The sequence below is a fragment of the Lissotriton vulgaris genome, unplaced genomic scaffold, assembly GCF_964263255.1.
Source record: "Lissotriton vulgaris unplaced genomic scaffold, aLisVul1.2 SCAFFOLD_1187, whole genome shotgun sequence".
Classification (NCBI taxonomy): Eukaryota; Metazoa; Chordata; class Amphibia; order Caudata; family Salamandridae; genus Lissotriton; species Lissotriton vulgaris.
Genome location: NW_028253979.1, coordinates 522,547 through 536,455, shown reverse-complemented (window position 1 = coordinate 536,455; position 13,909 = coordinate 522,547). Strand labels below are relative to the sequence as shown.

The following is a 13,909-nucleotide window of genomic DNA, read 5'->3' as shown; positions in this document are numbered from 1 at the left end:
CTGGACATTCTGGAGTCTTCTGAGAAGTGTCTGGGCGATGCTGGCTTAGAGTGTGTTGCCTTAGTGGAGCCTGCTGCTGATGAGGGCATGGGTGACTGTCTTCCTGGATTCAGTGGGGATCCATCTGAAGGTCTTTTGAAGCAGGAGGAGTGTGTTGAAGCAGGTGGAGGAGAGGGTGTTTAGCTGTCTGCCTAATTTGGACGAGGAGTCCAGAATGATGCAGAAGTTTTGTGTCTGGTCTGTGGGGGTTGGGGGACTTCCTAGAGCAGAGGGTCACCGGGAGTTGTTCCAAGCAGAGTGGGAGGGGCCCCGGATGAAGTCTTCTGTCTTGTCTGAGTTGAGCTTCAGGCAGCTGTCCTTCATCCAGGTGGTGATGGCTGTCATTCCTTCATGGAAGTTATTCCTGGTGACTGTGGGTTCTTTTGTGAGGGCGAGGATCAATTGGGTGTCTTGGGCATAGGTGATGATGTTGAGCCACTGGTTCCTGAGGATGGCTGCAAGGGTGGCCAGGTAGATATTGAAGAGGGTGGGGCTGAGGACGAGTGGATGGCATCAGTGGCTGCAAATAGGGCGGTCTCAGTGCTATGATCGCTTCAGAATCTGGATTGGGAGATGTCCAGGTCGTGGTTGATTTCAATAAAGTTGGAGAGCTTGGCATTGATGACTTTTTTGATGACTTTGACTGCTAAGAGGAGCAGGGAGATGGGCCTGAAGTTGTTGCTCTACTTTGGGTCCGCGGAGGGTTTATTCATGGGGGATGTTGATCTCGGCATGTTTCCAGTCATCAGCGAACATGGTGGTCTTGAGAGAGCAGTTGATGGTTCAGCATAGGTCGAGTGCGATAACGGGGGCGGCTCTGTGGAAGATGCGGTGCGGACAGGGGTCTGAAGGTGGTCCAGAGTGGATGCTTTTCATTATCTTTATGGTGTTGTCCGTGGTAAGTGGGGACCGATCAGTCGGTCGAAGGCTGAGTTGGTGTTGGTTGTAGTGGTTGTTGGCCTGGCCGGGTGATCCTGGGTGTCAAAGTTGTCATAAATAGTCTTGATCTTGTGGTCAAAGAAGGTGCTGAGTCTGTTGTAGAGTTCCTAGGAGGATGGGACGTCTGTGGCCTTGCTGTTGGGTTTGGCGAACCCCTTGATGATGCTGAAGAGTTCTTTTCCATTGTGTGCATTGTTGGTGATTCTGTCTTGGAGGGCCAATTTCCTTGTGGTTTTGATGAGATGTTGGTGTGCAATGGTGGCTGCTTTGAAGGCGGCGCGGGCCTCCGGGGTCTGCTGAGCCATCTACAGGTGTGTCTGGACTCTTGAAGCATTGGGTGAACCAGCTTGCATTCTTGAAGTGTTGTTTGCCAGTGACTTCCTAGAGGTGATCAAAGGTGTCCGCGCAGTGAGCGATCCATTGGTGGAGGTTGCTTGATGTGGTGTTGACATCTGAGGATACCGATGGTGATGTGTCATTGAAGAAGTTGGTGAGTTGATCTTCTGTGACTTTTTTCTAGCTCCTGTGAGGTAAACAGTGGGTGGTACCAACATGTTAACAACTTCTTGAAAGTACTTTAATCATTTTAATAAATGACGGTCAAAGAACATTTCAGTCTGACTCAGTATTTGGTGGACAGAGCAAAGGCAGACAGAATGAGGGAGGACTTTACATCTGCCATCCTGCCTTCACTCTGCCTGCCAAATTTAGAGATGTTTGCCAACCCAGCAGACTTCTCTGTAGATTGGAAGCAAGCACCATCCTAGTAGTAACTGTCGATATAGGAAAGGGTTTAAAGACTGCTTCATCAAATATGATGGAAAGCTGTCCGACTTTTCCAAAGGTTTTTATTTTTGAATAATAAACTCTCAAAGTAGTAGTTGTTTTAAAAAAAAATAAGAATGTCCCCCATATCTTTGGAGTTTTACTCCATGATGTTGTGGTAATGGGGTCATTTTTTGTTTTTTACCGTCCTTCCTCACCAGGATATACCTGGCGGTGATGAACCAATAAAACAAAAAGCCATCTGGTCATCTACTCTAAATAGGGCGAATGGCAGGCTGGCTTACCTCCAACACCCCCCTGCTCTCTCAGGCTGTAAGAGGAAGGTTTGCACAGATGGAGTAAATATTACTACGGCATAAATATGGGGATACACCCACCTCTAAATCAGACTGCTGGACTGATGGTTTGGCGGAGAGGGTACCCTGGCGCAAAGGCATACCCTCTCTGCCAATGTCCAAATTAACCCAACCGTGCTAATTACTAGTCCCTGAGAGGAGTATACACTATTAATTGCAACCAAAAAAATGAAGCAGCCCTGAGTTCCAGAGTTATTAGTATGGAATTTCCACCTACATAGCATGACTTTTGCCCTTTCACATTCAAGCAAATTTAATCCGCTGACATTTAAGAAGAAGACTTTATTGCACCAGGTAGTTAGTGGGTGCAGTAAACTACCCTCCACTTGAAATTGTGATCCCCGCGATAGCATCTGTTTGTGCAGGGATGACAACTTTTCAACCCACTTGTCAGTATATGTTTTTACATATATACACCCAAAGTGAACTAAATATATATTGTTAAATAGGATAAACTGAAATGTACAAAACAGACAAAACAAAACAATATCTGTTAATCTAATATCTAGCTTGTGAAGAAAGGCACTCTGGCAAATTGGTAGAGGACTATCTCCAACTTAACATTAATAAGTAATTTTATATTCCTAAAGATTTGAGCTTCCTTGGTTAGTTATTTGTTTGGACATTTTCAACCTTCTCTGTCCCTGCCTCCATACAATCATAGTATGCTTCACTTTGTTTGTTATGACTGACCCTAGTTTATTCTCTTCTGTTTGAACTGGGGGTCTCTAGTTGGCTGAGGTAGGTACCTTAGTCTAAATAGAGCCCCTTGCTTCTAGTCAAGGGAAAGGAGGGACACACTCTTAGATAACTCCTGCTCACCCTCCGGTAGCTTGGCACGAGCAGCCAGGCTTATCTCCAAGGCAATGTGTAAAGTATTTGCAACGTTAAAACAAAAATGTTCCCTTGGTAGTTATATATTCAAGCGTGTCACACTATATTCTCCAGGTTTAGTAATTTATACTTTGTAAACCAGTCACCTCTAACTAGATATCATCCTTACCATATTTCAACATTTACTCACCACACGGGTATAAGTAGAAACACTAACTTTACTACTACTAAATAGAGAAAAATCCTAATTTTAAGACTTTCGGTATTCACAGAAGGCATTTAGGAGTCTTAAAGTTAGGAGTCCTAACTTTACTACTACTAAATTAAGAAAAATCCTAATTTTAAGACTTTCGGTATTCACAGAAGGCATTTAGGAGTCCTACAGTTAGGACTACTAACTTCTGTAAATACCGAAATGAGTAAGTGCATTCTGTGAATACCAAAATAGTAGTAAGTTTAGGATTGAGTCTCAAGTTCATTCTGTGAATCGGGCCTTAGATTCAGAAGAGATATTACACTTTTCACATCCGAACGTACGTTTTATATTCAATGTATTAAAACAATTTAAAACATCATATATTCAGTTAATTAGAGCACACTTTTCTCTTTGCCTATATTTTATGACAGCTTATCTATTAACTGTGATGAGTTTAACACATATACCACATTTTTATGCTTTACACGATATGGTCCCAGTATTCATCACAATTTTAAAAACATATACAAAGTCATTAGTATAAAAAACCACAAAGGGTTGTTGTCGACGCGTTACGGTGGACTTTGCTATGCGCACCACCTTCCCCAGGACAGTTAAAAACCAATACAATAATCTGTAAATACAAAAAAAAAATCAAAATCACTGTGGTACATTGAATTGCACATTTACACATACATTTTAAGCCTGTTGATCTCTCTTCTCTTTTACTGTTTCTAGTCCCACTTATATCACTTCATCATCCATCATTTATAGTGTACCTTCCATTCTGGGCTATCATCTCATATTTACAACCACTACTGATCCCCATATACTCGTCTTTGTTTGACATAACCTTATTGCCAGCCCAAACATCCTCTCTCCTCTCCCATAGTACAGTTTTTTCCTTTGGGTAGCACTCCTAGTACTAACACCTGCATCCTTTTGTGGTACACTCATCCACTATTTAGGGCTCCATGGGGACTGCCTTCATTTAAAACACATGTCCACTGTTGTATCACATAATTAGGCTGAAACTTAAACTTATTGTGCTAGGGGGAATTTCGGTTTTATCTCTTATGTCCTCCTACCCACTCATTCACGCTTAATGAAAGAGTCTGCTACATATACCTTTATTAAAAGCTTCTTTCAACTTCATATAAATTCCCTGTTTTATTGTCTGGGGGTTGGGGTGTATATCACCAATTCTTAATTTTGGCCACTGTGAATATAGAGCATTTAGCTGTTTAGTCATCTAAACTGTTCTCCTATTCATTGTCTTGCATTATCATAAAGGATCATCACACTAACCCTAGTTAATGAATTCAAATAGGCACTTTTTCATCACCACAATCCGGTTTATTTTTGCACTGTTATTATAAATTATTCTGTCATATTAATTAGCCACCACCTATAAAGGGACAATATAATGTGTCACATTGTTTCCTCTTCACTGGCAATTATTAATTCCTATGTGCGATAAATATTCATCCGCTCACCATTAATCTTGATGGCTTCTCATGTTAGGTTTTTGGAAGAATTAAACCGCGCCCAGTCTGACCTTCTTATATCTGGTTTGTTCACTTTAGAGGGGATTTATTCAATTGTCCCTTATGTCTGTGCTATAAAATGAGACAACCAAGTTACATATTGTTCGGTCCATACTGGCATATCTTTCTCTATTTCGCTACATCATGCACTGGTACAGTGTCTTATTTCTTCTTGCTATACCATCACTCCCATTATTCAATTTTTATGGGAAACTATATTCATATCGTAGGTCTTTTATTAAACACATCTTATGTTTTTAACCTCTATTTTAATCTAGACATGTTGTGGCACAACCTACAGTGGATGCTTTTCGAGAGTATTAGTATATACGCATCGCTACTTGCTAGAGTATATCTATCTTCCTTGCCGTGTCTCCTGCATATCCCTATACAATCGTTTTTCAGGGCATAATCGCAGAGCCCAAAACCTATCTTATTAGGCATCGTTATCCAAGACGTAATTACTGGACACTATCAAATGCAGTCACATGCCATTACTCTTTAGCAATCTCCTTCTTATAACTACGGGCGGACTCGTTTTGCTTATAGTTCGAGAATACTACGCCTTACATGCATCTCTATTTCTCATTCACTCCTCTCCTCATATAATTGCGTAGCTGTAGAGTATAACCGACTGTTCTCTAGTGGATTGGAAAGAGACCAGCCGGTTTACTTCCAGCGTTTAAATTAGACTACTTTGTGACACCATCCCTCTGCGGCCCATCCCTGAATAAGCCTTGCGCAAATTTGCAACCACACTCCCAGTAACACAGTGATAACACCACAAATTAACACCACACTGATTTAGTAAAATAGTGGTATCTTTATCAAGAAGAAATACGATGAGACCAAACGATAAAAATATCCAGCATATGCATATTCGTAATATTTCACTGGAATGGTTATTAGGCCAACAATCACTTGTAGGTTCTTGCGGTATGAATGAGCAGTTCACGATGATCTAGTGCAGTCCTAATGCAATGCTATGCAGTTCATAATGTAGAAAATAAGACAGTCCTTAATGCAAGTACTAATGTGGTTCAAAAAGCAAGTAATAATGCAGTCCGCAATGCAAGTACTTATGCTGATCGTAAAAGCAGGTAATAATCCAGTTTGTAATGCACATACTAATGTGGATCATAAAAGCAAGTAATAATACAGTTTGGCACCGATTGCGGTGCTAGTGAAGGTCTCTTTGCCACTCTTGGCTGACTCGCGGCCAAAATATGCCCCCAATACTGTTCCGAAGGAAAGAAAGTGCAGCTCCACAATTTGACCATTGTACTGCCACTCCTCACGAGTAGGGCCGCGATATTAACTTGGATGGAGGCTCATGCTACAAAGATGGGAAAGGCCAAGAGCGGTCTCTCGTATTACGCACTCTGCCCCATGCGGCGACACACAACGCTCGCTGAGTGTTACCTGGGGGGTACAGTCTATCTCTCCTCTCCTCGCAGCTTGGGCATCATGCTGTGTGGCTTTGGGTTGTCGTCGGCAGCTCCTTGCAGTGAGAGTTGGGCTACCAGGTGACGGCCTCGCAGCTGATCAGCTCCCGGGGCAACTCCATTGATCTTGGGCAAAGGACCTTGGACCCACAATGGTAAAGGTTCACAGGTCTCTCCTTGGCAAAAGTGGGCCTGTGCCGGCAGCACTGATTTCTCATGGCTCCCCCTTAGGATGACGGTCCGGGCCGATGGCGATAATGATCACAGCACTTCTGTTTATGCTGTGAATCGAAGCAGAGCGCAAGACTGCTTTGGGCCACATAGTCACGGGAAATTCTCACAAAGGTCTCAGGCTGTAAGAAGCACACTCACACAGCATCGCTGAGACACACTTGGAAACTTTGATGTTCCTGAGTTTCCACAAAAGGGAGCGAGCCCCTCTCGGTCCTTGGAGACAAGTTACTTCAGGACACAGCACACAGCAAAGTCCTTTAAAGCATTGGGACACAGCACACAGCAACGCCCTTGTCCTCTCCTTAGTCAAATCAGCAAACTGCAGGCCAGCCCCAGAACACGGCAGTCCTACTCTTCAGTCTCTTCAGCTGTTCTTCTTTAGCAGAGGTTCCTCTTGATCACAAAGTAGTCTCAATCCTTTTTCAGGCTTGAGTTCAGTTTTCAGTTCAGGGGTTTCACCTCTCACATTTATACCCCTACATGCCTTTGAGGTCTTTGTGTCAAGGGGTCTCTGAGCCCGGTCCAAACCAGACCTGAGTGTCTTCCTGCCAGTGCACACCTTCTTTCTTTGATAGTCAGGGTTGGGCCTCAGACACTCCGCAGGAGGTGGAGCCATTCTCTTGTGGCAGCAGCACAGCCCTCTTCGCCTCAAAAGAGCTGCTCCTCCCACCACAGCAAATGCAGCTATCCAGAGGCACTGAGGATGATTAAGACAAATGTAAATGTAAATGTATAGGCATTTATATAGCGCACTACTTACCCGGAGGGTCCCAAGGCACTTCGACCGCTGCGAAACCCTTCCTGGCTTCCCTGAGAGATGGTCCCTTGATGGGTATCTCCAGGGTGAGACCAGGCATCCCCGGCGGTCTGGTGGGGCCGTTAGTGAAGATGAAAAAATATTTACAACAAGGGGTGGTGAGGGACAGAGTCTCTGAATTAAGCAGAAAGCTCTCACCCAGTCAAGAGATCAGGGCTAGATCCAACACCGTGTTTTAGCTCACTGCACCATCCCAGTTTCAGAACCTGGCTGTATGCAAATTAGTCTGTTCCTGTCCCAGTGCATGATGGGAACAGGGCAAACCAAACTACAAAAGCCAATTCTTACACTGGGAAGGAAACAAGCTCCCGGGGACCGGTTTCTGGCATTACAGCCGTCTTCAGCCCGGTTTGCTTGAATCCTGATGGTGCAATGAGCAAGGGTCTCACATCTGAGAATACCCTTCCACGCTTAGGGTGGACAAAAATATTTACAACAAGGGGTGGTGAGGGACAGAGTCTCTGAATTAAGCAGAAAGCTCTCACCCAGTCAAGAGATCAGGGCTAGATCCAACACCATTTTTTAGCTCACTGCACCATCCCAGTTTCAGAACCTGGCTGTATGCAAATTAGTCTGTTCCTGTCCCAGTGCATGATGGGAACAGGGCAAACCAAACTACAAAAGCCAATTCTTACACTGGGAAGGAAACAAGCTCCCGGGGACCGGTTTCTGGCATTACAGCCATCTTCGGCCCGGTTTGCTTGAATCCTGATGGTGCAATGAGCAAGGGTCTCACATCTGAGAATACCCTTCCATGCTTAGGGTGGACAAAAATATTTACAACAAGGGGTGGTGAGGGACAGAGTCTCTGAATTAAGCAGAAAGCTCTCACCCAGTCAAGAGATCAGGGCTAGATCCAACACCGTTTTTTAGCTCACTGCACCATCCCAGTTTCAGAACCTGGCTGTATGCAAATTAGTCTGTTCCTGTCCCAGTGCATGATGGGAACAGGGCAAACCAAACTACAAAAGCCAATTCTTACACTGGGAAGGAAACAAGCTCCCGGGGACCGGTTTCTGGCATTACAGCCGTCTTCGGCCCGGTTTGCTTGAATCCTGATGGTGCAATGAGCAAGGGTCTCACATCTGAGAATACCCTTCCACGCTTAGGGTGGACAAAAATATTTACAACAAGGGGTGGTGAGGGACAGAGTCTCTGAATTAAGCAGAAAGCTCTCACCCAGTCAAGAGATCAGGGCTAGATCCAACACCGTTTTTTAGCTCACTGCACCATCCCAGTTTCAGAACCTGGCTGTATGCAAATTAGTCTGTTCCTGTCCCAGTGCATGATGGGAACAGGGCAAACCAAACTACAAAAGCCAATTCTTACACTGGGAAGGAAACAAGCTCCCGGGGGCCGGTTTCTGGCATTACAGCCGTCTTCGGCCCGGTTTGCTTGAATCCTGATGGTGCAATGAGCAAGGGTCTCACATCTGAGAATACCCTTCCACGCTTAGGGTGGACAAAAATATTTACAACAAGGGGTGGTGAGGGACAGAATCTCTGAATTAAGCAGAAAGCTCTCACCCAGTCAAGAGATCAGGGCTAGATCCAACACCGTTTTTTAGCTCACTGCACCATCCCAGTTTCAGAACCTGGCTGTATGCAAATTAGTCTGTTCCTGTCCCAGTGCATGATGGGAACAGGGCAAACCAAACTACAAAAGCCAATTCTTACACTGGGAAGGAAACAAGCTCCCGGGGACCGGTTTCTGGCATTACAGCCGTCTTCGGCCCGGTTTGCTTGAATCCTGATGGTGCAATGAGCAAGGGTCTCACATCTGAGAATACCCTTCCACGCTAGCTTGTCTCCTTTCTGGTGAAGAATTGGCTTGGTAGTTTAGTCTGCCCTGTTCCCATGATGCACTGGGCCAGGGACAGACTGATTTGCATATAGCCAGGTTCTGAGCTGGGATGGGGCAGTGAGATAAATAACGGTGATGGATCAAGCCCTGATCTTTGGACTGGGTAAGAGTGGTCTGTTTAACTCAGACACTCTGTTCATCACCACCCCCTTTTCCTAATCGTTTTTGGCCACTATAGGTGTGGCAGGGTATACTCAGACATGAGTCCCTTTCTCACTGCTCCATCAGGATTCAAGCAAGCCGGGCCGAAGAAGGCTGAAATGCCAGAAACCGGTCCCCGGTAGCTTGTCTCCTTTCTGGTGAAGAATTGGCTTGGTAGTTTAGTCTGCCCTGTTCCCATGATGCACTGGGCCAGGGACAGACTGATTTGCATATAGCCAGGTTCTGAGCTGGGATGGGGCAGTGAGATAAATAACGGTGATGGATCAAGCCCTGATCTTTGGACTGGGTAAGAGTGGTCTGTTTAACTCAGACACTCTGTTCATCACCACCCCCTTTTCTAAATCGTTTTTGGCCACTATAGGTGTGGCAGGGTATACTCAGACATGAGTCCCTTTCTCACTGCTCCATCAGGATTCAAGCAAGCCGGGCCGAAGAAGGCTGAAATGCCAGAAACCGGTCCCCGGTAGCTTGTCTCCTTTCTGGTGAAGAATTGGCTTGGTAGTTTAGTCTGCCCTGTTCCCATGATGCACTGGGCCAGGACAGACTGATTTGCATATAGCCAGGTTCTGAGCTGGGATGGGGCAGTGAGATAAATAACGGTGATGGATCAAGCCCTGATCTTTGGACTGGGTAAGAGTGGTCTGTTTAACTCAGACACTCTGTTCATCACCACCCCCTTTTCTAAATCGTTAGTGAAGATGAGGCAAGCTAATACCCAGAGTTGCAGAGTGTGATCGCTGATCAGAGTGGGCACCGAGGCGAGAGAATTATCGAGAGAATTATCGAGTCCGCTGACCCTGGTCCAGAAACCTGCCGCGCCGGGAATCGAACCCTGGTCCCGGGCCGTCCTCTGCTCTCGGGTCTGCCGCCTCTAAATAGTGAGCCACACTACTTCACAAGACAAGAAACCAGCCACTTCTAAAAGCATAGTTTCTAAACAGACAATTTAAAAACCATCTTTACAAAAAGACTTGTTAATAAATTCTGAATTCAGGCACACTAAACTCCATCTCTCCATCTTATGCCTACGGGAAGATATGCTGGAAACATGTGACACAGCAATCCCCCATTCTGTCCTATGGGAAAGATGGCCTTGCAACAGTGAAAAATGAATTTGGCAATATTTCACTGTCAGGACATGGTACACACCTCAGTGCATGTCCTACCTTCCCCATACACTGCACCATGCCCAGATGGGTAACCTTGGACCTACTATAGTGGTGTTTGATGTGCATAAAAAGGGAAGGGTAAGGCCTGGCAAGTGGGTGTACTTGTCGGGACAACAAGGAAGTTAACAAACTGCAGACAGGCACTGCAGTTACAGGTCTGAGAACTCTTTTTAGGGCTACTTGTGTGGGTAACACAATTAGTGCTGCAGGCCCACTAGTAGCATTTACATTACCCGCCCTGGCAAACATAGTGCACTTTACCAGGGACTTTACTAGTAAGACAAACATACCAATTATGGACAACCAATTACCATAACACTTTAGACAGGGAGCACTTGCACTTTGACACTGATCAGCAGTGGCAAAGTGTCCAAAGCATCTAAGTCGGCAACACAAAGTCAGAAAAAGGTCTAGGATGAAGGCAAAAAGTTTAAGGAACTTTAGCCAAAAAGGGCCAAGTCCAACATCTTCCCTTTTTATGTGGTACTTTTTAGTCATGAAACTGGTCCTCTATCCGTTTATTTCTTGTCTCTCTGTATGGTACTGTTTATTTAACATTGTGCTGGCAGGTATCTAACTTTGTTTTGTTTCTTTCTTTTGTTTTTTTTTTACACTTTATTCCTTTGCTTGGAACTATCTTCTGCTTCACAGAAGGGTGAATTGTTCAGTGATGTTAATATTGCTTCATATTTGTATGTTTAATGGAAGTCCCATGTGTGCTTTATATTCTATCATTGTAATTAAACTGTACTCTTAGCCCTTCCAATTTAAATATATGGGAGCAATGCATTGCATGGTACTTCTAAGCTAATTAAAAAAACATATAAACACGTAAATGTTTTAATAAAAGTAAGTCACAGCTTAAAGGTAATATTATTTTAAGTAAACTGATTTTCCCACTGTCTTTTTCAGGACTACGAAAAAGAACTTCAAGACAAATGCAGATCCAGCAGATACCATTTCTTGTTGGACTGTGGATGTGCAGTAGAGTTAAAGGATAGCGTTGCCAGGACAAAGAACTGCAGTCACTTGCTTAAGAAAGCCTTCTATGTGTTGTCATCCAGTGGCCCTTTTAAAGTGTGTTAGTATGACACAAGCTAGCACACATATATATATATTCAGAATGCCATATTGCCACATTGCTGCATAGAAGCCATATTTGGCTCTAAATTAAACTATACATGATACATGAAAAGTACTCTTATTCAAGGCACTATAGAAATTCCTTAAATAAATAAATCATCCAATAAATTATATGTCCTTGGTCTCCTACGTTCTGTAATATTTGGGGAAATGCAAAAGAAGTATATCTACTACAAATCACTTTGTGCCTGAGAAATGTCTTTTTAGGTCATGATCAGTTAAACTATTGCGCAGTTTCAATTACACATTTGCAGAAAGTCTTTACCAATATATTAAAATTCTGAAGTTCATAGGTGAAAAATTAAATTTCTAGCAATACATATTGTGATCTAGATATTTTGCTATGAATCTGTTTATATTGATACAATATATTGGATTTCGTTTGTTTCATTACTTTGTCACTGAAGTCATAGCACAAAACCAATAACAACACCAGAATGAATACTACTGTCCAAGAAGATAATTCCTTCCTCGCTATTAATTTATCAAGATCTAGTTGACCTCTTTTATGTTTCTCAAATAAGTTCTATCAAGAGGCAGCGAGAAGAAATACTCCTATGTGACTTCCAGTATGTATAAGCATCTACAGACAATACATCCGAGACAACTTGCACAAGAACAATTGCGACAAGCTCAAGAGGGCACACAAACTGACCAGGGAGCTGGTCCCAGTACTTCTGGAGGCTCAACCTCTGCATTTCGCGGTCCGGATATTTGTGCAGACTTTGCGACGCTCAAACAACATTGTATAAAATAAAATGTCATTTTATGATGTGCAGTTGACGCTATATGTTCAGCAGCGAGAAATCATCACCGCTAAAAAAAAAATTCTGTTGGAATGACATTTTGACACTGTACAAAAAAGAAGAAAAAAATTAGTTCCCTTCAAAGCTACCTTATTTGGTTAAAAAAGAGAAATAACTGTATGCTAACATCTGGGTTATTGCTAGAGTACATGTCTAGAGCATGATTGATTCCAATAGTGCATGGGTAGTGACAGGGAGATGGCTGGACTACATGAGTAATGCACAGTCTGCATGTGCTACTGCCTGTGTTATTGTAGGAGTACATGGGTACTGACTGGATGATTACACGACTGCAGGGAGAGTGTATGGTGATTTTAAAAGTGATTAAGATTTGATTTGGCAGAGTGATTGGCTTAGGACATGGGAGTGGCTGGGTAATGGAAGGAGTACATAGGTAGTAACATGGAGATCACTAAACTGTATAGCACTCAAAGGATTGTAAAAGTGCAAGAGTTAGTTCCTGGGTAATTTCATGAGTACTGATTGGATGATTGGAGTACTGCAATGTGTGTGCATGGTGATTGTATAAGTGCCTGTGTTTTGGCAGAGTGATTGGATAAGTACATGGGACTGGCTGAGTAACTGAAGGAGTGCACTGGTAGTAACAGGGAGATTAGTAAACTCTATAGGTAGCAGTCAAAGGAATGTAGAAGTGCATGACTAATTGCCTGTGTGATTGCATGAGTACATGAGTACTGACTGGATGATTAGAATACTGTAATGTGAGTGCATTGGGAATGTATAGGTGCTTGGGTATTGGCACAGTGATTAGATACCGACATGGTACTGGCTGAATGATTGGAGGAGCGCACAGGGAGTGACAGTGTGATTGCTGGACTGCATGGGTACTACCTGGGGAATTGAAGGAGCGAATGAGAAGTGTGGAGGTCGTTAGAGGACTGCATGGATAGTGCTCATTTGATTGCAGCACTGCATGTCAAATAATGCCTGAGTCATTGTTCAAGTACATGGATAGTTAGAGTGCTGCAAGTTGACAGCATGGTGAATTTATAAGTGCTTGGGTTTTGGCGCCTTGATTAGATAAGGACATGGTACTGGCTGGATGATTAGAGGAATGCACTGAAAGTAACAGTGTATTTGCTGGACTGCATGGGTACTACCTGGGTAATTGCAGGAGTGATTCAGTTCTGTGGAAGTATTTAGGGGACTGCATGGATAGTGCACATTTGTTTGTAGAACTGCATGTCTTAATGCCTGAGTCATTGTACAAGTACATGGATAGTGACTGGATACTTAGAGTGCTGCAAGTTGACGGCATGGTGAATTTATAAGTACTTGGGTTTTGGCGCAGTGATTAGATAAGTTCATGGTACTGGCTGGATGATTAGAGGAGTGCGCAGAGAGTGACAGTGGTGTGATTGCTGGACTGCATGGGTACTACCTGGGTAATTGGAGGAGTGAATCAGTGCTGTGTAGGGAGTTAGGGGGCTGCATGCAAGTTCATATTTGATTGTAGCACTGCATGTCTTAATGCCTGCGTCATTGAACAATTACATGGATAGTGACAGAATACTTAGAGTGCTGCAAGTTGACAGCATGGTGAATTTATAAG

The 13,909-nt window shown here is 43.7% G+C and overlaps 1 protein-coding gene across 1 annotated transcript in view; it reads left to right on the top strand.

Annotated features, from left to right (window-relative positions):
* LOC147660704 (inter-alpha-trypsin inhibitor heavy chain H1-like) overlaps positions 1-11,643 on the top strand; it is a 120,913-nt gene extending 109,270 nt beyond the window's left edge. The window contains exon 11 of the mRNA XM_086951525.1: positions 11,300-11,643. Within this exon, the coding sequence (XP_086807651.1) occupies positions 11,300-11,375 (76 nt within the window). The 3' untranslated portion in view covers positions 11,376-11,643. The remainder of the gene's footprint in view (positions 1-11,299) is intronic.
* Positions 11,644-13,909: the final 2,266 nt, after the last annotated feature.